General features: G+C 35.1%; 1 protein-coding gene across 1 annotated transcript; it reads right to left on the reverse strand.

Moving 5' to 3' along the window:
• Positions 1-694: 694 nt before the first annotated feature.
• Positions 695-27,381, reverse strand: LOC149498293 (uncharacterized). The gene is made up of 5 exons (XM_089717288.1): positions 26,493-27,381; positions 24,540-25,082; positions 23,923-24,428; positions 1,129-1,156; positions 695-858 (listed from the first exon to the last, which is right to left on the reverse strand). Exons 1-5 carry the CDS (start codon positions 27,379-27,381, stop codon positions 695-697), a joined length of 2,130 nt encoding a protein of 709 aa, XP_089573414.1.

Here is a 27,381-nt window from a genome sequence, read left to right on the forward strand (position 1 = left end):
TTTGCCATAAATGTATTGCATCATTTCGCATTTAACCTAAGCACCGCCGAAGATCTCAAAATAATCGAAATCAGATCGGACTTTAAGCTTGAGCTCAAAAAGGATCTCCAAGGATGCATCAAGAGGAATTCAAAAATCTTTGCTCGGAATTATGCTAATATGTCGGGGATCAACAAGTTAATTGCAGAGCATTTCACCCCTACCGATCCGAATATCAAGCCAGCAAAGCAAAGAAAGAAGATGGGTCGAACCAGAAGAGATAAGATCAAGGCTAAAGATTCTGAAGTAGCTCAATGCAAGTTTCTTGAAGGTTTGCATTGCCCTGAGTGGTTAGCAAACATAGTCCCTATGCTTAAGAAGGACGAGAGACTAAGAGTTTGTGTCGACTACAGAAATTTAAACAAAGCCTCACCCAAAGATAACTTCCCTCTTCCATATATAGATGTTCTGATCGATAGTGCTGCAAGAATGGGATGTTAGTAAAAAAAAATAATAAATAAAATAAAATAAAATAAAAAATAAAAAATAAAAAATAAAAAATACAATAATAAAAAAAAAGAAAAAGAGGAGCCGAAAGTGAGTTTTTCAAAAGTCTGTTTTATTCATTGAATGCCAAACAGGTGGCTAGATTTATTAAACAGAACATTTTCTGTCGCTATGGTGCTCCTCATCGCATAATTATAGGCAATGGTTTTCACCTCCAAGCAGACGTCATCCTAGAGGGAAATTCAGATCCAACCGGCATTAAACGTTCAGAATTTAGAAGCTGTTGGCCAAGGGTGCCGCTGAATTGGTCACTACGGAAGGGAAACCTTTTAGTTAGATCCTCAATCAAGACCAGACGAAAAAGTTCTATGTCTGAAATGATGATTTCGATCATTAAAAAAAAAAAAGAAAGAAGAGTAGGTTGAAAACCCGAAAGGGTGACCTAGGTAAGAAATGAACTTGCTAGGTTGAAAACCTGTAAAGGGCGGCCTAGGCAAAAGTTAGAGTTTATAAAAAAATAATATATATATATATATATATATAATAATAATAATAATAATAATAATAATAATAATAAAAGTTGAGATCAACGCATGGTGCTTAGTTTAAATGCGAAATCTATGCCATGCATTTGTGACATACTTGCGACTGGTTGCTCAATACCATCAACCTGATTAGAAGGAAAATAGGCGAATGAGTAGTTAGAATAAACGACTATTGTATTAAAGCAAAAAAAAAAAAAAAAAAAAAAAAAAAAAAAAAAAGGAAGAAGAAGAAAAAAAAAAAAGAAGAAAAATAATAATGCTGAAAAAAAGTAAGATCGATAAAGAGCTTGATTTTCATATTTTTCTTCCCTTTTGTTTCTGGGGTTTGATTGTTGATTATAAGACCTTCCTCTCTGCTTAGTTGGTCAGAATTTGCTCATTTGCTTTGAAGATTTTTGCCTGATGGTCACGCCCGAGTGTTGAATTCTTTCGGACGGCGACCAAGAGATCGAATGCTATTTTCTCGGTGATTTCCTTGAAAGGATCGATAAAAAAAAATAAAAATAATGAAAATAAAAAATAAAAAAAAATAAATCCCTAGCACTTAGATAGGTTCATGCATACATGAGGGAGTTGCATATTTTTATTTCTTTCTGAATATTGCAGGTGATAAAATGGTCACCCCATTCCTTTTTGTCAAAAATGTAAATTTCTGTCCATTAGTTAAATAATCCACTTTAATGTTCTTTCATTCCTTAATCCAAGGGCAGGAGACCCAAATGCTAATCTAGCAAATAATTTCGAAAGAAAAGATTTGTTGTTGTCTTTTGCTGTCTTTAAGTGCAGGAAACAGGAATCAATAAAGAGAGAACCGGTGGAATTATTCATTAAAAAAAAAAAGAGAGAGTAGTCGTAGTAGTCATCACAGTGGTTGGATCATCATCTGCTATCATCTGCTTTCGGTGATGATAGGATATGGATAGGCTCCATTGGATTGAAAAAAGTAGCGGTGGATGACAGATGGACAATTGGCACCCAAATAAAGCGGTGAGTTGAACGCCCTCTTGTTGTTTCTGTGGTTTTGTTTAGCTTTCATTTTATTGTCTTTTGTCAATTTTGGAATAATGTAGATGGGCATTTATGCCCGCATTAACAAGGTGGACCGCTTTTGCAAGTGAGTGGGATGCCTCTTTTTTGTTTATGGTTTTGTTTTCTTTGTGCAGGAATAAAGCAAATTTAAAAAAAAAAAATCAAAGCCCAAGTCGGCTTATTTAAGCAATTTGGAGTCAGTATGCGGCTCGTCTACTTCAATAATTCCGTCTACTCGCCGTATCAGGAAGGGTATACCTGAAATCATCAAATTTACCAAATTACCCTCATGTAAGTTTTCTTTCAACACCGCATCAGGAAGCGTATATCTGAAAATTCCCTAAAATTAAAAAAAAATTTAATAAAAAAATGATAATAAAGTTTTTAAGGTTTGCTTAAAAGATAATATTTTTGGTCTCGGGATGGAATTCCAGACTGGGGGCAAAAATAAAATCTTTTGTCCTGATGCAAAATTTCAAATTTCAAAGTTTATGATTTCTAATGCATGGGGGCATGTGATGCTCTAACATTTAATAAAGGCAAGATCTGTTTGTACACAGAAATTGCTCTTTTCTTTTGAAAATGTTTTCAGGTCAACAGGTGATGGTTTCTCAAAGCCATTGATGCCCCAACATTTAACAAACGCAAAATCTGTTTGTATACAGAAATTGCTATTTGATCCCACCAGGCAAAATCTGTTTGTACACAGAAATCGCTCTTTTCAAAAAAAAAAAAAAAATCCAAAGCCGATTACACCGAGCTGAGGAGGTGGACAAAGCCGATTACACTGTGCTTTGGACACAATCAAACACTCTAAAGCCAATTACACCGAGCTAAGGAGGTGGACAAAGCCGATTACACTGTGCTTTGGATACAATCAAACACTCCAAAGCCGATTACACCGAGTTGAGGAGGTGGACAAAGTTGATTACACTATGCTTTGGACACAATCAAACACTCCAAAGCCGATTACACCGAGCTGAGGAGGTGGAAAAAGCCGATTACACTGTGCTTTGGACACAATCAAATCCTCTAAAGCCGATTACACTGAGCTGAAGAGGTGAACAACAAAGCCGATTACACCGAGCTTTGGACACCATCAAACCCTCTAAAGCCGATCAGACCGCGCTTTGGAGTTGTTCACAGAACAGACTGGAGCCAACAAAGCTGATCAAACTGAGCTGAGGAGGTGACCAGATGATCAAGTCAACCCAAAATCCTTCAAGCCAATCAAACGGAGCTTTGAAGATGATTACCAGATTGAAGGCGCGTCAGTGGACCACTTTAACATTAATTATTTATGCAATTAATGCTAAAGTGGGGGGGCAAACTGTTGACGCGTGTTTTTTATGCCTCGCCTGATCCGATGAGGACACAAGGATAAATGGGTTAATGCTATCTAGAAGCCTTTCAATCCAAGGATTAAAAAAAAAAAAAAAAAAGGAGCTGCGTGCTACAGTGGCTGTGCTATAGTATTCGTGCTACAGTGTCCTAACCTAGCTCTATAAATACATCTCTTTCTCACAATTTTCACACAACTTCACAACTCCACAAACGGCAAAAACCCTAAAAAATATACTGACGCGGAACCCAATGAAAATAAATTTCATGAACTCAATGACAAGTTTTGGAAGAGATCAAAGATCTAGAATAAACTCCCCTCTATGGCACCCAAAGCTTAAAGAAGCAAGAACACCAATAATAGAGTAAAAGAATAAGATAAACGCCACAAAGAATTGATAAGTTTACCTTGATTCTTGATGCAATTAGAAGAATGCAATCTCACACTCTCTAAAAACATGAACACGCCTAAGCATGAAGAAGTAGTCTTTAATTCATTGAATAATTGATGAATAATTACAAAATAACAAGCTATTTATACTAATCTAAAAGGTCCAGATCCTTAAAGGATTTAGAGTTAGCTAAGGAGTAGGATTTAGCAAATCTAAACCAACTAAGGATAAGACTAATAAAATCATAACAACTTAAGGATTTGGAGATCTAATCCAAATCCACTAAAGATTGACTAAATCTAATCAAAATAAGGCTAACTAATCAAGGGTGGTCGAAATATTGGAGGCCCAACCCATTAGCAAAGCAAAAACTCAAAATAAGCTAACTAACTTAATGATAGGCAGGGACAAGCACGGCCTGGGTGTGCTATTTGGCACGGGCGTGCTTCAATGTAGGAGTTCCCTCATGAGAGTCAGAGGGAAGCACGGCCTGGGTGTGCTATTTGGCACGGGGGTGCTTCAAAGTCAGAGGGAAGCACGGCCTGGATGTGCTATTTGGCACGGGGGTGCTTCAGAGTCAGAGGGAAGCACGGCCTGGGTGTGCTATTTGGCACGGGGTGTGCTTCAAGGTAGTTGTTTTCCTCAGCAAGTCAGACGAGGGCACGACCTGGGTGTGCCATCTAGCACGGGCGTGCTAACCAAGCATGGTCTAGGCATGTCTTGTGTTGGAAATTCAGGTTCCAACTCAACATGTGCTTCCATCAATGTGAGAAACTTAGATGTTCTCCATGCTTCCTTGAGCTTTATGTTTGAGTGGTAGCCATTTCGTATCATTCCCCCTTTCCTCAAAAAGATTCGTCCTCGAATCTTAGTTAGAAGTTGAGGTATCCATGCTCCCTTGTTCCCTTGGTCTCTATGGATGAGTGATGGCGGATTCGTATCATTCCCCCTTTCCTCGAAAAGGTTCGTCCTCGAATCTGCAATCATGTTAAAAGGAGACAGATTACTAACATTGAAAGTAATGGAAACACCATACTCACCTGGTAAGCCTGTCTTATAGGTGTTGTCATCAATGTGCTCCACAACTTGGCATGGTTCTCCTCCACGTTCATCAATCTTAATCTTCCTTTGGTTGGGAAACTTTTCTTTGCGAAAGTGTACCCAAACCCAATCTCCAGGTTTAAACACATCATGCCTTTTTCTCTTGTTGGCACGGTTGGCATAGCTTTTGTTCTTCATGTTCATATGAATCCTAGCCTTAGCGTGCATCTCCTTCACCAATGTAGGCTTTTCTTCACTTTGAGGAAATCTCTGCAACAAAGAAACAGAACTAGAAGGTAGAGAAAAAGTGTTGATGTTAGTCAAACTATGCAAAAACTCCTTAAACCGAATCATCAAGACTGGTCTACCCTCTCTCACACTGTTTTGGATCTCTTTCTTTTTCACATACACAATTTGTTTCTCTTTTTCACTCACAGTTGGGCCATTAATTTGTTTTGTTATTTTTGTGGCCTCTTTTCCTTCATCCTTACTCTTTTCTCTCTTTTGTTCCTTTGACAATTCACTCTCTAATGGGCTATTAATTTGTTTTGTTTGCCCTGTGGCTTCTTCCTCCTCCTTTTCTTCATTCTTTTCTGGTTCTCTCAAAGTTGAGGTCACTATCTCAGGTAGCTTCTCTTGGTCACCACATACTTCAAATTTTTGCAAAGGATCAACAAACACATTTGGCAAAGATGGGTTAAGATCATTGATGGTCAAACAAACTTCTTTGCACAAAGGTACAATTTGAATTTGTCTTTCCTTTTCTTCTCCCTCTTTCTTTTTAGTTTTACTTAATAGATTTTCACTCAGTTTATTTTTACACTCTTTTTCTTTATTGATAGTCTCAAAACTCATCTTTTGATTTCCATATTGGTCTTCATACTCTTCTTTTGAGAAAGATGAATTTGAACCAGTCATCCACCCATCCTTTGTGAATGAATACCTATTGAGGTAATCCACACTTTTCCTTTCTTGTATCCTTCCTGAATTATTGTTCAAATTCCTAAAGTAACAATTAGGATTATCGACCTCCTCATCTTTAGGTATTTGAAATCTGGTTAGTGTAGTACTAGGACGAGCTCTTGTTGTATTAGAGCGTTGGGCAGCTTTAATCTCCTTCAAACCCTTTCTCATATCTTCGAAGAAACTGTTGAAGCTTTCAAACTGTTCTTGGATTGATTCCATTACAAGTTTTAATTGGGAATCATCTATTTGACTTTCATCCTCACTATTATCTGTACTCATGGTTAGTATTCAAAGAGGAAAAAACACAAAAAGATTTGAGTTATTGGTAAATCACTCCCTCACGTGTTTACACTCTTGTAATCACTCCTTGCAATTCTTCCAATTGAACTTCAGAATCTTAGTTCAACCAACCAACTCAAAGATCACGTTTAGAATCAAGGAATAAAACTTAACAATGAAAAGCAAGCACAAATTCTAGAATGAAGACTCAAAACGATATGGACAGTAGCACAAGAACATAAACAATGCACTACTTTAATGATCAATTAGAGTGTAGTGAACAAGCAAACACACCCTAATAATGTAATAGAAGCAACAGAAAGCTCACACAAAAACAAAGAAACTAGAATTTGAAAGACAATATTAGGATATAATGTATGAATTTAGCTTACTACAAAGCAAACCAAATATGGACCTAATTAATTCTACCCAAAACAAAGCAAGTAATCAAAGAAAAACAAAAGAAAACAATGTTTTAACTAGGGTCAGAACCGTGCACGGGCGTGCTAGATGGAGCACGGGCATGCGTTTAAGTCCTAGTCCAACAAGTGGAAGTTAGAAAAGTGCACGTTTGTGCTTTAAGGTGAAGCACGGGCGTGCTGCCTTGTGTCCCTTTTAATGCAACCCAATTTAAGTAGGATTCTTAGGTTTGACAAGGATTGTAGTAGATTTGCTTAATCTCAATAGATATGGTCAACTACAACCCAATTTAAGTAGGATTTCTTAGATTTGACAAGGATTGTAATAGATTTGCTTAATCTCAAAAGATATGGTCAACAAATTTTTGTTATCTTATCCACAAGTAGTTAAGATTGGATTTTATCACAAGATTATAGTGGATAACTAAATCCCATAGAATATGGTCAAATCCCTTTAGGATTAGGAACAATCCCACTAAATATGGTCAAATCTCCTAAGGATTAGGAATAATCCCACAAAAGATGGCAAAATCCCATAAAATAAGGTAAAATCCCTTTGAATTAGGATCAAATCCCTTGGATTCAGGAACAAAATCAAGATCCACACAAGCAATTTCAATGGTGGACGAATTTTTCTTTCTAAACTCTTTTTTTTTTTTTTTTTTTTTTAGTCAACAAGATCTAAGATCTAAACTTCCAGAATTGAAACAAGAACGAAATTACTAAATTTAATTGAAGCAAAAATGAATTGAAACTAACAAAAGAAAACAAACACACAAAGAAACAAGATGAAGAAGAAAACAAACAAAAGAGCAATAAGAATAAGAAAACAAATAAACACAGATCCTAGAGCTAAGATAAATAAGAATTTACCTTAATCTTTGGCTCTGATACCAAACTGACGCGGAACCCAATGAAAATAAATTTCATGAACTCAATGACAAGTTTTGGAAGAGATCAAAGATCTAGAATAAACTCCCCTCTATGGCACCCAAAGCTTAAAGAAGCAAGAACACCAATAATAGAGTAAAAGAATAAGATAAACGCCACAAAGAATTGATAAGTTTACCTTGATTCTTGATGCAATTAGAAGAATGCAATCTCACACTCTCTAAAAACATGAACACGCCTAAGCATGAAGAAGTAGTCTTTAATTCATTGAATAATTGATGAATAATTACAAAATAACAAGCTATTTATACTAATCTAAAAGGTCCAGATCCTTAAAGGATTTAGAGTTAGCTAAGGAGTAGGATTTAGCAAATCTAAACCAACTAAGGATAAGACTAATAAAATCATAACAACTTAAGGATTTGGAGATCTAATCCAAATCCACTAAAGATTGACTAAATCTAATCAAAATAAGGCTAACTAATCAAGGGTGGTCGAAATATTGGAGGCCCAACCCATTAGCAAAGCAAAAACTCAAAATAAGCTAACTAACTTAATGATAGGCAGGGACAAGCACGGCCTGGGTGTGCTATTTGGCACGGGCGTGCTTCAATGTAGGAGTTCCCTCATGAGAGTCAGAGGGAAGCACGGCCTGGGTGTGCTATTTGGCACGGGGGTGCTTCAAAGTCAGAGGGAAGCACGGCCTGGGTGTGCTATTTGGCACGGGGTGTGCTTCAAGGTAGTTGTTTTCCTCAGCAAGTCAGACGAGGGCACGGCCTGGGTGTGCCATCTAGCACGGGCGTGCTAACCAAGCATGGTCTAGGCATGTCTTGTGTTGGAAATTCAGGTTCCAACTCAACATGTGCTTCCATCAATGTGAGAAACTTAGATGTTCTCCATGCTTCCTTAAGCTTTATGTTTGAGTGGTAGCCATTTCGTATCATATACTGTGCTGCCACATTTCTCTCCAAAAAATTCTTATGAGTTGATTTGAAGAGAAATTGGCATTAGATATCAATTTTAGGTGAATCAAACCATAAAAAGAGAGAAAAAAATCAAAAGATAAAAAAAGGAACACTTCAATCCTTGGAAACAAAGCTTCTGGAGATCTTAACTATCATTTGTTAAGACATTTGATCCATTTACAATCCTCAATCTGAGGATTAGGTAATTTCTTTAACATTTTTTGTGTTTTCTTTTTACATATTTTTTTTGTATTTTTATATATTTTTGTGGTTTTAGTAATTTAAGCTTCTTTTAATTGTATTCTGTTCATATTTGGCCATTTAATATGTCCTTAAATCACATTTAAACAAGAAATGATGTAAAAAATCACTTAAAAATGAATTCTGGGTAAAAATTACGCAGCTGTTCATCGATGGACAGTATCTGTTCATCGATGAACAGTAACTGTTCGTTCAGATTTTTCCAGAAATAATAAAAAAAATATATAAATTTTGCACAAAAATAAAACCTAATTTCTTGAATAAATCTGAGAATGCCCAAATATGAACAGATCAGAGTTTAATTAAACTTAAAATACTAAAATGTAATTTTATTTGTTTATTTATATGAATTTTACAATTTATATTCAAATAAAAAAATGAAATTAAATTTGTAGATTTATTAACAATTTGCATATTCAGACAAAAAAATAATAATTAAATGTTTAGGAGTAAATTTGCTGATTTATTTATATTTAAGATTAATTTGCATATTCATTAGTAATATTTTTGGTATTAAATAATAATTACGCATGATTTTATTTTTATTGGTTTACAGATTTAATTCTGAATCAATTTATATATTTTTGGATCCGGTTTGTTACCCGCCTTGAACCATAAGGCAAGAGCAGGCCATTTATTTATTTTATTTAATATTTTTGACTCGGTTTGTCGCCCGCCTTGAACCATAAGGCAAGAGCGGGTCTTTTATTTATTTGGTTTAATTGCTTTGGTTTAATTGATTTGACTTGAATAATTGTTATGTGATTATTAGATTTGATTGGGATGATTAAATAATTTTCCATATAGAACTCGATCCAATTCATTTGGGCTGGGTTTAAATAAATAAATAATTTGGCTTTTTCTAACTAAAATAAATTAGAAATCATAGGTTAATAGAGGCCGATTTTTCAGGCGTCGGCTTCCAACGGGCCGGTGTACCCAATTCCCTTACCCAGAATCGCATTGGTGCGCTTGACCAGTCCTTCTGAAATAATTTGGCCTTGAAACAAAATTGAGTTTATAATGGAGTCATTTTTATAAAAACGGTCCCATTGCCTAAATAATGGGTGGTGACTCAAAATTGTTTATAAGACCGATTTATCGGCACTGCATCCAAAATAAAAATATTTTATCAAAAATCACAAAAGGATGTTTTCGGGTCCTCCGGGGGGATTTTCGACGAAAACACTTATACATGCCATAATTCTTAATTACATAAATCTCAATCTACTACTACCACAATAGTCACTTCTGCTCTGATGCTACTTTTCTAGTCTTCAAGCAGCAACCACAGTCTTTAACCTGCACGTGATAAAAATCAACGCGCTGAGTATAAAACTCAGTGGTGCTCATAATTCACATACTTACTAAAGTTGCGATGGCAACTTACTTAAAACACAAATTACATAAAATCATTAAATTTCAACATACATTTACATTTATAGCAAAAGAAATATCAACTAAACTATTAATTAATAACATAAAGAATTTAATTCTTTCAACTCATAAATTCATTACTTGCACATTTATTATACCAATACATATACTATTTATTTTTAAAACCATGTACCGGAATATCATGCTTTGAAAATTCATTTGATAACATAATCATTAATTTCCACAGTAAGTTTACTAAAATAATATGATCTCATTCGTTTAAATGCCTTACAAATATTTTCCAAGGGGCTCGCATACACTTAGGAGAAAGAGAATATAAATAGATTTGATCGTGGCCTATGTTAGCGCCACCCCCATCACACAATCGTGGCCTATGAAAGCGCCACCCCCATCACACAATCGTGGCCTATGAAAGCACCACCCCCATCACACAAATAAGCGCATCCGCCTATTTATAAGGGCTGATAACCCTAGCATATGATCATAGCTTCTTATCATAATGGCATCAAATGCCGAGCATGCTCATCATATATAATAAAATCAAATCTCGCATCAAATTCATGCCAAGTATATTAGAGCCCAAAATCCTTATTTTAATTCTTAATTCATAATACTTCTCATAAAACTTGTCTTATTCTTTAGTCTTTTTAAATTCATAATGTAAGCTTACTTTAGAACATAAGTAACTCATGAAAATTTCTTAACATAGAAAATCTCTTATCATATGAAATCATACATGTAAGCTTACTTTTGAACTTAAGTGACTCATGAAAACTTCATACTTAAACATAATTACTTAATATAGGAAACTTCTCATAAATTCCTTTTCTTTTAAAACTTTCTTAAAGTCATAATGAAATTTATCATAAGAAACTTCTTATCATATAAAATCATATTTTCCTTATACAAAATTCAAAGCACATACACCTTAAATACCCATTTTTTTAAAACTCTGAACATATGAAAGTTATCAAAATAATCATACTTATGGCATAAATATATAGATAGCATACCATAATAAAAAAAAATAATAATAATTAAGCCTTACCACCCTAGAGTGGTTTGGCCTCTTAATGAAAACCAAGGGGAGGAATTTCCTTCCCCAACAAAGCATACTAACATAACTCTTATGCACCAAGGTATCCATTTCTATCCTCATCATGCATTATCTAAACTAATTCCACACTTTATCCCAAATTTTCCAACAATTTTTTTTGCATTTATATCCATTTAAACATATCCCCAATAACACTTTTCAAACTTATATCTTATTTTTGTCAAATAAATCCTCAAACATACAAATAATCAAGAGAACCTCATCACACATGATTCATACATACATTTATCCAAATAAACCTATGATTCAAGGCATAGGAAATTTTCAGCATTAAAATAACCTTGACCTTTGTTGTGTTTTTAAGACATAACTTGAGTTATAGGTCTCCAAATTGAACAATATTAGATTCATTAGAAAGCTAAGACAAAATGCTACAAATGTTATGAAGGTACCACGGCCCAGATCAATGCTTAAGATGGTAAACAGAAGCTAGGAACACAGACCAACAGTCCAGACCCGATTCAGCAGAACTAAGTCCAATGTTTATTAAATTCCTACTTAACCAAACACTCAAATTAAACCGATCCAAAACCAGAGAAGTCTCAAGACACAGGGCATCAACTCTCATGAAGAACTCAGAATATAATCTTGTCATTATAGTGGTCAAAATTGGCACTCAATTTAGTGATGCATGTGGCCCGATATAACAGAGTCAGTTTGGGTGTTTCAACCATAAGTTGAGCTATATATCTCCAAATTGGACCCAAGAGGATGGTTTGGAAAGCTAAGAAGTAGAGCTACAACTTTCATGAAGGACTCAGACACAAATGGGAAGTATAAAGGATTGACAAATAGTCCTTAATCTCACCCAATAATACCTTCTCCCAAATTCAGCTTACTTTAACCATGAAAAGAACATGAAAGACATAGATACAAGGTAGAGGTTTCTACCACATATTAAATACTCTCCAAACATCACCCAAGAGCATGTTATTGCAACCAAAGTTCAACAAATCAATCATTTCATACAAAATCCCAAAATATACACATAATAGCATAAAGGCACAAAATCAAAAATTTGAGTAAGGTAAGTGTGTTTATGAACACTAACCTTAAAAATAAGCTTTGACAAGCTTAAATTAAAGCTTTCTAAGCTCTAACTTTGCCTTTACTCCATGGTAGAGGTTTCCCCAACCTTTGGCTTAAGTAGAGAATCTCCAAATTTCTTGAAAATAATCACCACAAATCACTTCTCAAGCTTAATTCTCTAAGATTAATTACTTAAATCAAGTTGGATGAGATGAATTTGGTGAATTTAGCAAGTAGAAGTTGAAGAAAAACAAAGAGAAGAAGGAGAGGAAGTTGGCGTTGAAGAGAAGAAGAAGAAGAGAAAAAGTGGTTGCTCAATTATTGGAGTTGATCTTTATAAAGCAACTAAGGGCGTTTTGGTCTTTTCCCACAATTGGATGGCTAAGATTAAGTCAAAAGTAATCTCATCTAATGGCTAAAAATATTCTCCAATTCAATTCCTTCAAAATATTATTTATCTCCACAAATTTCTCAAATTACTCCATAAAAATAATTCCTCAAATTTCCTTAATTAATAAAGCATCATAATTCACTATTCACTAATTATCTAAATTCTCCAAAAATATTCATTACTTACTTTCTAGCCATAAAAATCATGCGTACATACTCCAAAAATATTAAAGAAAATATAAAACATATATAGTAATTTTTTCGGACCAAAATAATACCGACTCCCGGACCTATAGTACTATTCACAGACCGGTCATACTATTCATAGATCGGTAAATCACTATCCATTCATAGTGAATTATACTCAATATCTTCCTCGGATCTAAATAAAATATTATCCCCCTCTCTGTAGCACCATTCATGACCCGATAAAATAATATCATTTTAAGATTCGAAAATTTTGGGGCGTTACAGCTCTACCCCTCTTAAGAAAATTTCGTCGTCGAAATTGAATTGAATCAACTACTAAAAATCTTATAATTCCCTTTTGTCTCCTATAAATTCTTCTCAAAAAGATTAATACTTAATATCTTTAGGATCTATGAAAAGTTCTCCATAACAAATGATTTATATACAGACATAATTATCCAAATTAAGAATCAAGATTTCTAATTCAATAACCATATCATAATCTCATCATTCATCCAAACTATATAGATCCTTCAAAAGCCCTCTTTACTCTTCCATAGAATCACTTAATAACATCTTTCATTCCCTCTAACATGCAATTCAGGGACCATATGCAAAAAATCAAGGGTTATGCTTTAAGGTTTAATACTTAAATCCACATAACCAAATCACAGATAATATGCATTAACTCACAAATGAATATATATATATATATATATATATATATATATATATATATATATATATATATATATATATATATATATATATATATATCATAATACTTAGATTCATATGGTAGCACCCACTTAAATGCAAGAGTGAAGTCTACACACATGAATGCAACAAGATGATTTTAATATAGCTTGTGAAAATGCTCCATATGTACACTATACCCACTTGCTCATTTATTTAAGAAGGCTTGACCTATAACACCAACCGAAATTTATCAAGTTATATCATATTCCTAAGATTATAGTGATTTCATGTAACCCCATAAACCTTTCATGTCTAGTAAACAACTCCTTTAAATATCACACTACATCATTCCATCTTAACAATGATTACTTATATATATTTGATTATTTTGGCATAGAAACCAGTTCTGTTTAAGCATGATAAGATCACCTCAAATCATTATTCTTATCAATTCACACATTACTTATAGAATCCTAAAATGTACAAGTCTATAGCTTGATACTCATTACCTCCATTTTCACTTATTCTTATAAGTCACTGGTTTCTTAATTAATCAAAAATTACCAATTAATAATAACCCAAATTTTAAGTCTCTTCTAGGTCATGTCAAGTCATATTCCTTTCAACTTTTATAGGTGTTCTTTTCTTAATATTAAAATGCTGACATAACCATATTCATTAATATTTATCCAGCTCACTAATTTAAACATCAATTTAATAATTGAACAGACCATATCTTGATTCTCATTGTCATTAACCAATTCTCTTAACCCTCATGACATGACATTTATATGGCATAATCATCTTAAATTTTCTTAAAGAAATCATTCACTTTTCTAACATCATAACATCTCACATTAATCCAATATCTCTGCTTATAATTCATATAGCATCTAGCATTCAATAGGTTCTTTAAACATCAAAAGACAATATCATAGAATTCAATGCCTACTTATTCTATGCTACACCATAAGGTGCCACAATTATACGAGCTCCAAAATTTGCACATAAGGATTAAAACAATTTAATTCTTACTAAAAACAATAATTTAATTTTTTTCTTATCATCATAACAATCCATATTATCCACAAAATCCATATATATTTCATAAATGGCTTATGAGAAACTAATCATACTTTTACTCCACAAAATATTATCATCTCCTATACATATTAATCATTTCGCAGATTCCAAGTGAACGACCTCAAAGTATAGATCGATTAGGTCTCATAAATTACACTTGTGCAATAATACTACATACTCTTTTTACTTCACTAAAAGAAGTAGTTATCCTTAAAATCATAAATACTCTCTAGCCAAAAATCCCTGCAAATCTCATCAAAATTCATATACTAGCATCACACTTCAATCATTTAAAATCCAATGTGCTCAAGTTCAAATCATATAGTTCATTTACTTGGTAATTCCAGCAACTCATTACCAACATATCTTTCACTGGGTATTTATGTACATATGTTCATGCTTCATGTATACACATCACATGCCTAGATCTCATGCAAGTGTTATCTATGTAAATACAAATTCACAAGTCAACACACTTCATAAACACATGAATAATCTACATATGTAAATTCATTTTCATTTATAAAACAATATTTTCATCTTTCAAACTCTTTGTAAAATTACACTTGAAAATCAAATCTTCTTATATCCAAATATCAAGGAAGGGAAAAACTTCATAACAAAAATCAATCATTCAATAGCAAAGTAAAAAAAAAAAAAATACTTTTCTTAAAAATTTAAGCTAAATAAACTTTCTTTATCACACATTCATACTATTTATGTTATAAATGTAAATCAATTCCAAGGTCAAAATTCACAAGTTTCAAATCAAATCTCAAACATATTCAAAGCACATGGAAATCCTACCAACTCAAAGGAGAGGAGGAAACAAATCCTTTAATGCCTCAGGAAAATCATCACATCTCTCAAAGATCTATCCTTAGCTTTTTTTTTTTATTATTAAAAAAATTTCTCCAAAGAGTAACTCCGTCAAACTATCCGAAGGGATACCATTAAAAAAAAATCATTAATGTTAACCTTTACATATTATGACATTACTCTCCAATAGTAGGTCATATTACTTTCATGATCCAAAACATTTATCCACATTCTATCTCCAATACCAATTCATAGAAGATCCGCTACAGAGTCAAATTGCTTATCAAACATATATAACATATATCTTCACTTAATTACTTATATTCCTTAAATCAAACATAAACCTAGAACCGCCTAAACCTATGCTCTGATACCAGTAAATGTAACACCCTCCGCCCACTCCCGTAAGACTCGACGACGGATGCCACATTCGGTGCCGGAGACACCGTCTTAACTTAACATACAAATCATAAAATTAGATATTAGAAGTAATTGAGTATTCACAAGTTTAGCGAGTAATATGTTTTTTTCTTAGATATTCATTTCATTTCGTTTTCATCTCTTTTTTTTTTGAAAAATAGATTGGGAAAAATCCTACAGAAATACTGTAAGAATTTCCCTTAAAAACTAAGCTTGCCAAACATGTGAATACAAAACACTCCCAATTAAACTCCAAACTCCCAACATCTCCAAATAATCATCATAACACAACAACACTTCTATATTTTCATAACTATATAAATCCTCAATAGCATTTTAATATTCATCAATTAATTGCATTCAGTATATATATCAAGTCTTAAACTAATCATACCAACTCTCTTGAAATATTTTATATTCAATCATTCAATGAATCTTATGCTTATCTCCGAATATATATACACCAACATAATTGCTAATTACATGCCTAAGTTATCATTCAAATAACACAATCTCCGAAAATATAATACTTATACATGCCATAATTCTTAATTACATAAATCTCAATCTACTACTACCATAATAGTCACTCTGCTCTGATGCTACTCTTCTAGTCTTCAAGCAGCAACCACAGTCTTTAACCTGCGCGTGATAAAAATCAACGCGCTGAGTATAAAACTCAGTGGTGCTCATAATTCACATACTTACTAAAGTTGCGATGACAACTTACTTAAAACACAAATTACATAAAATCATTAAATTTCAACATACATTTACATTTATAGCAAAAGAAATATCAACTAAACTATTAATTAATAACATAAAGAATTTAATTCTTTCAACTCATAAATTCATTACTTGCACATTTATTATACCAATACATATACTATTTATTTTTAAAACCATGTACCGGAATATCATGCTTTGAAAATTCATTTGATAACATAATCATTAATTTCCACAGTAAGTTTACTAAAATAATATGATCTCATTCGTTTAAATGCCTTACAAATATTTTCCAAGGGGCTCGCATACACTTAGGAGAAAGAGAATATAAATAGATTTGATCGTGGCCTATGTTAGCGCCACCCCCATCACACAATCGTGGCCTATGAAAGCGCCACCCCCATCACACAATCGTGGCCTATGAAAGCACCACCCCCATCACACAAATAAGCGCGTCCGCCTATTTATAAGGGCTGATAATCCTAGCATATGATCATTGCTTCTTATCATAATGGTATCAAATGCCGAGCATGCTCATCATATATAATAAAATCAAATCTCGCATCAAATTCATGCCAAGTATATTAGAGCCCAAAATCCTTATTTTAATTCTTAATTCATAATACTTCTCATAAAACTTGTCTTATTCTTTAATCTTCTTAAATTCATAATGTAAGCTTACTTTAGAACATAAGTAACTCATGAAAATTTCTTAACATAGAAAATTTCTTATCATATGAAATCATACATGTAAGCTTACTTTTGAACTTAAGTGACTCATGAAAACTTCATACTTAAACATAATTACTTAATATAGGAAACTTCTCATAAATTCCTTTTCTTTTAAAACTTTCTTAAAGTCATAATGAAATTTATCATAAGAAACTTCTTATCATATAAAATCATACTTTCCTTATATAAAATTCAAAGCACTTACACATTAAATACCCATTTTTTTAAAACTCTAAACATATGAAAGTTATCAAAATAATCATACTTATGGCATATATATATAGATAGCATACCATAACAAAAAAAAAAAAAATAAGCCTTACCACCCTAGAGTGGTTTGGCCTCTTAATGAAAACCAAGGGGAGGAATTTCCTTCTCCAACCAAGCATACTAACATAACTCTTATGCACCAAGGTATCCATTTCTATCCTCATCATGCATTATCTAAACTAATTCCACACTTTATCCCAAAATTTCCAACAATTTTTCCCATTTATATCCATTTAAACATATCCCCAATAACACTTTTCAAACTTATATCTTATTTTTGTCAAATAAATCCTCAAACATACAAATAATCAAGAGAATCTCATCACACATGATTCATACATACATTTATCCAAATAAACCTATGATTCAAGGCATAGGAAATTTTCAGCATTAAAATAACCTTGACCTTTGTTGTGTTTTTAAGACAACTTGAGTTATAGGTCTCTAAATTGAACGAAATTAGATTCATTAGAAAGCTAAGACAAAATGCTACAAATGTTAGGAAGGGACCACAGCCCAGATCAATGTGTAAGATGGTAAACAGAAGCTAGGAACACAGACCAATAGTCCAAACCCAATTCAGCAGAACTAAGTCCAATGTTTATTCAATTCCTACTTAACCAAACACTCAAATTAAACCCATCCAAAACCAGAGAAGTCTCAAGACACAGGGCATCATAATGCGACCCTAGCTAATTAACAAGTACTCTTGCAAATCAACAAGGAAATCTAGCAGAAAGCATGCAATCACGGAAGTACCCGTTAATCCCTTTAACCCCAAGTACTCTTGAAGAGAGAATAACAAGGAATTTAGAACAAGAATCAGAAACTTACCTTCAAGTACTCTTGAAAACAACTCTGAAATTCTTGGCGCAATTAATCTTGTAGAACTCACAAGCCTAATTACTAAGGAAAATTCGGTTCTATTCATGCAAAGATGAAGAACACGGTCTATTCTTGAAGAACAAAGAAAACTCGTATTTTTTTTTTTTTGATTAAAATTCAAAAGTGGCTGCCGTGCAGCTCTTACAACAATATAAATAACCTAAGCTAACCCTAATTTAGCTATTAACTTAAGTTAGCCCAGGCCTAAACCTAATGTGGCCCAAATGGGCTTAATTAAATATAAGTCCAAGCTAACTAATTAAAACAAGCCTGACTTAAACATAAACTAATCTAGGGCTGGCCCAACGCTGGAAAATAAGCCCAACCAGCCTTACACTAACTAATTAAGTCCACTTGATACGAAATGGCTACCGCTCAAACATAAAGCTCAAGGAAGCATGGAGAACATCTAAGTTTCTCACATTGATGGAAGCACATGTTGAGTTGGAACCTGAATTTCCAACACAAGACATGCCTAGACCATGCTTGGTTAGCACGCCCGTGCCAAATAGCACACCCAGGCCGTGCTTGTCCCTGCCTATCATTAAGTTAGTTAGCTTATTTTGAGTTTTTGCTTTGCTAATGGGTTGGGCCTCCAATATTTCGGCCACCCTTGAATAATTAGCCTTATTTTGATTAGATTTTGTCAATCTTTAGTGGATTTAGATTAGATCTCCAAATCCTTAAGTTGTTATGATTTTGTTAGTCAACTCCTTAGTTGATTTAGATTTGCTAATCCTACTCCTTAGCTAACTCTAAATCCTCTAAGGATTTGGACCTCTTAGATTAGTATAAATAGCTTTTTATTTTGTAATTATTCAACAATTATTCAATGAATTAAAGACTACTTCTTCATGCTTAGGCGTGTTCATGTTTTTAGAGAGTGTGAGATTGCATTCTTCTAATTGCATCAAGAATCAAGGTAAACTTATCAATTCTTTGTGGCGTTTATCTTATTCTTTTTCTCTATTATTGGTGTTCTTGCTTCTTTAAGCTTTGGGTGCCATAGAGAGGGGTTTAGTTTGATCTTGGATCTCTTCCAAAACTTGTCATTGAGTTCATGAAATTTATTTTCATTGGGTTCCGCGTCAGTTTGGTATCAGAGCCAAAGATTAAGGTAAATTCTTATTTATCTTAGCTCTAGGATCTGTGTTTATTTGTTTTCTTATTCTTATTGTTCTTGTGTTTGTTTTCTTCTTCATCTTGTTTCTTTGTGTGATTGTTTTCTTTTGTTTAGTTTCAATTCGTTTTTGCTTCAATTAAATTTAGTAATTTCGTGCTTGTTTCAATTCTGGAAGTTTAGATCTTAGATCTTGTTGACTGAAAAAAAAAAAAAAATTTCGTCCACCATTGAAATTGCTTGTGTGGATCTTGATTTTGTTCCTGAATCCAAGGGATTTGATCCTAATTCAAAGGGATTTTACCTTATTTTGTGGGATTTTGGCATATTTTGTAGGATTATTCCTAATCCTTAGGAGATTTGACCATATTTAGTGGGATTGTTCCTAATCCTAAAAGGATTTGACCATATTTTATGGGATTTAGTTATCCACTATAATCTTGTGATAAAATCCAATCTTAACTACTTGTGGATAAGATAACAAAAAATTAGTTGACCATATCTTTTGAGATTGAGCAAAATCTACTACAATCCTTGTCAAATCTAAGAATCATACTTAAATTGGGTTGCATTAAAAGGAACACAAGGCAGCACGCCCGTGCTTCACCTCAAGCACAACCGTGCACTTTTCTGACTTCCACTTGCTGGACTAAGATCTTACACGCACGCCTGTGCTCCATCTAGCACGCCCGTGCACGGTTCTGAACCTATTAAACAAACTGTTTTCTTTTGTTTTTCTTTGATTACTTGCTTTGTTTTGGGTAGAATTAATTAGGTCCATATTTGGTTTGCTTTGTAGTAAGCTAAATTCATACATTATATCCTAATATTGTCTTTCAAATTCTAGTTTCTTTGTTTTTGTGTGAGCTTTCTGTTGCTTCTATTACATTATTAGGGTGTGTTTGCTTGTTCACTACACTCTAATTGATCATTAAAGTAGTGCAATTTTTATGTTCTTGTGCTACTGTCCATATCGTTTTGAGTCTTCATTCTAGAATTTGTGCTTGCTTTTCATTGTTAAGTTTTATTCCTTGATTCTAAACGTGATCTTTGAGTTGGTTGGTTGAACTAAGATTCTGAAGTTCAATTGGAAGAATTGCAAGGAGTGATTCAAGAGTGTAAACACGTGAGGGAGTGATTTACCAATAACTCAAATCTTTTTGTGTTTTTTCCTCTTTGAATACTAACCATGAGTACAGATAATAGTGAGGATGAAAGTCAAATAGATGATTCCCAATTAAAACTTGTAATGGAATCAATCCAAGAATAGTTTGAAAGCTTCAACAGTTTCTTCGAAGATATGAGAAAGGGTTTGAAGGAGATTAAAGCTGCCCAATGCTCTAATACAACAAGAGCTCGTCCTAGTACTACACTAACCAGATTTCAAATACCTAAAGATGAGGAGGTCGATAATCCTAATTGTTACTTTAGGAATTTGAACAATAATTCAGGAAGGATACAAGAAAGGAAAAGTGTGGATTACCTCAATAGGTATTCATTCACAAAGGATGGGTGGATGACTGGTTCAAATTCATCTTTCTCAAAAGAAGAGTATGAAGACCAATATGGAAATCAAAAGATGAGTTTTGAGACTATCAATAAAGAAAAAGAGTGTAAAAATAAACTGAGTGAAAATCTATTAAGTAAAACTAAAAAGAAAGAGGGAGAAGAAAAGGAAAGACAAATTCAAATTGTACCTTTGTGCAAAGAAGTTTGTTTGACCATCAATGATCTTAACCCATCTTTGCCAAATGTGTTTGTTGATCCTTTGCAAAAATTTGAAGTATGTGGTGACCAAGAGAAGCTACCTGAGATAGTGACCTCAACTTTGAGAGAACCAGAAAAGAATGAAGAAAAGGAGGAGGAAGAAGCCACAGGGCAAACAAAACAAATTAATAGCCCATTAGAGAGTGAATTGTCAAAGGAACAAAAGAGAGAAAAGAGTAAGGATGAAGGAAAAGAGGCCACAAAAATAACAAAACAAATTAATGGCCCAACTGTGAGTGAAAAAGAGAAACAAATTGTGTATGTGAAAAAGAAAGAGATCCAAAACAGTGTGAGAGAGGGTAGACCAGTCTTGATGATTCGGTTTAAGGAGTTTTTGCATAGTTTGACTAACATCAACACTTTTTCTCTACCTTCTAGTTCTATTTCTTTGTTGCAGAGATTTCCTCAAAGTGAAGAAAAGCCTACATTGGTGAAGGAGATGCACGCTAAGGCTAGGATTCATATGAACATGAAGAACAAAAGCTATGCCAACCGTGCCAACAAGAGAAAAAGGCATGATGTGTTTAAACCTGGAGATTGGGTTTGGGTACACTTTCGCAAAGAAAAGTTTCCCAACCAAAGGAAGATTAAGATTGATGAACGTGGAGGAGAACCATGCCAAGTTGTGGAGCACATTGATGACAACACCTATAAGACAGGCTTACCAGATTCGAGGACGAACCTTTTCGAGGAAAGGGGGAATGATACGAATCCGCCATCACTCATCCATAGAGACCAAGGGAACAAGGGAGCATGGATACCTCAACTTCTAACTAAGATTCGAGGACGAATCTTTTTGAGGAAAGGGGGAATGATACGAAATGGCTACCACTCAAACATAAAGCTCAAGGAAGCATGGAGAACATCTAAGTTTCTCACATTGATGGAAGCACATGTTGAGTTGGAACCTGAATTTCCAACACAAGACATGCCTAGACCATGCTTGGTTAGCACGCCCGTGCTAGATGGCACACCCCAGGCCGTGCCCTCGTCTGACTTGCTGAGGAAAACAACTACCTTGAAGCACACCCCGTGCCAAATAGCACACTCAGGCCGTGCTTCCCTCTGACTCTGAAGCACCCCCGTGCCAAATAGCACACCCTGGCCGTGCTTCCCTCTGACTCTCACGAGGGAACTCCTACATTGAAGCACGCCCATGCCAAATAGCACACCCAGGCCGTGCTTGTCCCTGCCTATCATTAAGTTAGTTAGCTTATTTTGAGTTTTTGCTTTGCTAATGGGTTCGGCCTCCAATATTTCGGCCACCCTTGAATAATTAGCCTTATTTTGATTAGATTTAGTCAATCTTTAGTGGATTTAGATTAGATCTCCAAATCCTTAAGTTGTTATGATTTTGTTAGTCAACTCCTTAGTTGATTTAGATTTGCTAATCCTACTCCTTAGCTAACTCTAAATCCTCTAAGGATTTGGACCTCTTAGATTAGTATAAATAGCTTGTTATTTTGTAATTATTCAACAATTATTCAATGAATTAAAGACTACTTCTTCATGCTTAGGCGTGTTCATGTTTTTAGAGAGTGTGAGATTGCATTCTTCTAATTGCATCAAGAATCAAGGTAAACTTATCAATTTTTTGTGGCGTTTATCTTATTCTTTTACTCTATTATTGGTGTTCTTGCTTCTTTAAGCTTTGGGTGCCATAGAGGGGAATTTATTCTAGATCTTTGATCTCTTCCAAAACTTGTCATTGAGTTCATGAAATTTATTTTCATTAGGTTCCGCCTCACCACTAATAGAATTTAAACAAAAACAGGACAAATGGGCCAGAGGCCCTACACAACCCATACTTAAGCTCATAATAAAATAACATCCTCCTAAATTTTCCTAAGTATAGATTCATGTAGAATGCATCAATGGGCAGCCTCTTTGCACGCCTCAAGCACCATAACAAGCTTTGGCGTTTCTTCAAGTTCAATCTCACATCTTGCATAATTATGATCTTGAAGCTCTAATGTGATTTGTTCTTGAGTAAATGCATTCAAGGCTGCTCGTAGCTTGGTTGCACGAGCTCTTGTGATTGGTCCCACGGGTAGAGCTAGAGGATCCTTCACCTTGCTCCCTTGATCTGTATCATTCCCTCCCTCCTCAAAAAGATTTGTCCTCAAATCTGAATCATAATCAAATGGAGAAAGGTCAGAAACATTAAAGGTAGCAGACACGCCATACTCACCTGGTAGATCAATCTTGTAGGCATTGTCATTGATCCTCTCCAACACTTGAAAAGGCCCATCACCTCGGGCAGCAAGCTTTCCCTTCCTTTGGTTTGGGAATCTTTCCTTCCTCATATGCACCCAAACCCAATCTCCAGGTTGAAATACCACACGCCTCCTTCCCTTGTTGGCACGGTCAGCATAGCTTTTGTTCTTCATGTCTATATGAGCCCTGGCTTTAGCATGTATCTCCCTGACCAATTCAGCCTTCTTTTCACCATCTAAGTTAGCAATTTCACTCAAAGGCAAAGGAGATAAATCAAGTACAGTCAAAGGATTAAAACCATACACAAGCTCAAATGGACTATAACCACTAGAAGAATGTATAGACCTATTATAAGCAAATTCAATGAAAGGCAAACAATCCTCCCAGGTTTTCAGATTCTTACCAACCACCGCTCTAAGCAAAGTACCAAGAGTTCTATTGACTACCTCAGTCTGGCCATCCGTTTGGGGATGACAAGTGGTAGAGTACAGCAACTTCGTACCAAGCTTACTCCATAAAACACGCCAAACATGAGAAAGGAACTTGGCATCACGGTCTGAGACTATGGTGCGCGGCACCGCATGCAATCTCACAACCTCCCTGAAAAACAACTCAGCAACATGGACAGCATCATCACTCTTATGGCATGCAATGAAATGTGCCATCTTACTAAACCTGTCCACAACAACAAAAATACTATCCCTACCACGCTTTGTTCTGGGCAATCCAAGCACAAAATCCATACAAATATCAGTCCAAGGCAAAGTAGGTATAGGTAAAGGCATATAAAGGCCATGAGGCATAGATTTAGACTTAGCTTGCTTACATGCAATGCACACACCACATAATTTCTCTACATCTCTACACATTTGTGGCCAAAAGAAATGTTCATCAAGTATATCATATGTCTTAAGAATTCCAAAATGCCCCATAAGTCCCCCATAATGTGATTCTAACACAAGCAACTCACGCATAGAACATTTGGGTATACAAAGTCTATTTCCCTTAAATAAAAACCCCTTATGCCTAAAGAACTTGTTAAAGGCCCCATGTTCACATGCACTCCAAATAAGACCGAAGTCATCATCATCAACATACAAGGATTTTATATGCTCAAATCCTAACAACTTAGCATTAAGAGTAGTAATTAAAGCATACCTCCGAGAAAGTGCATCAGCCACAATATTTTCTTTTCCTTGCTTGTATTTAATCACAAAAGGAAACTGTTCAATGAATTCAACCCACTTACCATGTCTCTTGTTCAACTTACCTTGTCCCTTAAGGTGCTTTAAAGACTCATGGTCAGTGTGTATGACAAATTCTTTGGGTAGAAGGTAATGTTGCCATACTTCCAATGCTCTGACTAAAGCATACAGCTCCTTGTCATAGGTTGAATAATTGAGGTGCGCCCCATTGAGTTTCACACTGAAATAGGCAATAGGCTTTCGTTCCTGCATCAATACTGCACCAATACCTACACCAGAAGCGTCACACTCAATCTCAAATGTTTTATCAAAGTCAGGTAAAATTAAAATAGGAGCAGAACAAAGAATGGATTTTAGAGTATCAAATGCCCTTTGTTGCGCTTCCCCCCATTTGAACCCAACTTCTTTCTTTACCACCTCTGTGAGTGGGGCTACTATAGTAGAGAAGTCCTTTACAAACCTCTGGTAGAAGCTTGCCAAGCCATGGAAACTCCTCACCTCAGATATAGATTTAGGAGTTGGCCATTCCTGAATTGCTTTAACCTTCTCCTCATCAACTTCAATCCCCTGTGCACTCACAACAAAACCAAGAAAAATAAGCCTATCTATGCAAAAAGTGCATTTCTGTAGCTTAGCATATAACTTTTCAGCTCTCAAAGTGATCAATACTAACCTGACATGCTCAATATGCTCATCAATAGATTGGCTATAAATCAATATATCATCAAAATAAACCACAACAAATTTGCCTAGAAAAGCACATAAAACATGGTTCATTAATCTCATGAAAGTACTAGGTGCATTAGTTAGACCAAATGGCATAACCATCCACTCATATAAACCATATTTAGTCTTAAAGGCAGTTTTCCATTCATCACCTAACTTCATTCTGATTTGATGATATCCACTCATTAAGTCAACTTTAGAAAAGTACTTACTACCATGCAGTTCATCTAGCATATCATCTAGCCTAGGAATTGGATGGTGATACTTAACTGTGATTTTGTTGACAGCTCGGCAGTCAACACACATCCTCCAAGAACCGTCCTTCTTAGGCACAAGTAATACAGGAACTGCACATGGGCTCATACTCTCCCTCACAAATCCCTTAGACAACAGGTCATCAACTTGGCGCTGCAACTCCTTAGTCTCCATGGGGTTGCTCCTATATGCTGGCCTGTTAGGAATTGTAGCTCCAGGCACAAAGTCAATCTGATGCTCAATGCCTCTTAGGGGTGGCAGTCCGCTAGGCATTTCATCAGGAAACACATCAGAAAACTCCTGCAACAAAGAAACAAAACTAGAAGGCAAAGAAGAAGTGTCAATGTTAGTCAAATTAAGCAAAGTTTCCTTAAACCGAATCATTAAGATTGGTCTACCCTCTCTCACACTACTGCGAATCTCTCTCTCTCTTACATACATGTTTTGTTTCTTTCTTCCCTCTCTTGCTGTTTCACTCACTAATGGGCCATTCAATTGTTTCTTTTCACTCTTGGCCTCTTTTTCCCCTTTTTCTTTATCTTTATTTTCTCCCTCCCCCTGAATACAATTCTGCCCCTCACTTTCTAATATCCTCTTTTAGTCCATATAGACCTCTGGTGGTGTCAAAGGAGCTAGAATCACATGTTTACCAAAATAGGTAAGGGAGAACCGGTTGGTGTACCCATCATGCTGGACTCGCCTATCGAATTGCCATGGGCGGCCTAGAAGAATATGCCCAGCTAGCATAGGTACTACATCACAAGTGACCTCATCCTTGTACCATCTAATGGAGAATGGCACCTTCACCTGCTTGTTTACTCTTATAGAACCCATATCATTTAGCCATTGAAGCTTATATGGTCTTGGGTGCTGTACACATGTCAAACCCAATTTCTGCACCATGCTCAAACTAGCTACATTAGTGCAACTTCCACTATCAATAATCAAAAGACATACCTTGTCAAGTACCAAGCATCTAGTATGGAAAATGTTCTCTCTTTGTTCTAAGCTCTCCTCTTGAACTTGCATGTTGAGAACTCGCCTGGTAACTAGTAACTGTCCCATCTCAGGTTGTAAGACTTCTTCATCAACCTCATCATCATCATTACAGTCTTCAAGTGGCGGCGTTGGGTTTTCTTCATCCTCAGATTCAGAATAGGTGTATCCATCTCGAATCACTATTACCCTCTTATTAGGGCATTGAGAAGATATATGGCCCTTCCCAAGACACTTGAAACATTTGATGTCTCTACTAGGAGTATTGGAACTTGATCCCTTTGAATTAGTTGGAGCATTGGGCGTGAATGCCTTAGATATTAAATCTATCCCCTTTTGTGTAGAGCTTTGAAACTCCTTTTTCTCCTCCCTTTTAGGCCATCTAGCACCCCAAGAGTTGCTGTTGTTGTTGGCAGCCCTATATGATGTGGTGCTCTTCCCTTTTCTCTGTTTCTCTAACTTCATAGCCATATTCAGCATCTCCTCCATGGAATCATACATGTACATTTCTAGTGCATCAGCTATGTCCTTATTAAGGCCACCTAGGAATCTAGCCATAGTCACCTCCTCATTCTCCTCGATGTGTGCTCTAGCCATGCACATCTCCATATCTTTATGGTAGTCTTCTACTGATTTGGCTCCTTGGACGAGTCTATGAAGCTTCTGATGCAACTCCCTGAAATAATGCTCAGGAAGAAAACGTTTTCTCATTACCTCCTTCAT

This window comes from Jatropha curcas, chromosome 2, assembly GCF_041381405.1.
Source record: "Jatropha curcas cultivar XTBG-Jc1 chromosome 2, XTBG_Jcur_1.0, whole genome shotgun sequence".
Taxonomy (NCBI): Eukaryota; Viridiplantae; Streptophyta; class Magnoliopsida; order Malpighiales; family Euphorbiaceae; genus Jatropha; species Jatropha curcas.

Bases quoted from the DNA above. Each gene is read 5' to 3' on its own strand.
- LOC149498293 (XM_089717288.1), bottom strand. From the start codon at position 27,381: ATGAAGGAGGTAATGAGAAAACGTTTTCTTCCTGAGCATTATTTCAGG. The intron at 25,083-26,492 runs GTTCTATAAGAG...TAAAGAAAGAAG, and splicing joins TCAATGGCTAAATGATATGG to TTGGGTTCAAATGGGGGGAA. The intron at 24,429-24,539 runs GTGCATGTGAAC...TGCTTGTGTTAG, and splicing joins TGACTTCGGTCTTATTTGGA to AATCACATTATGGGGGACTT.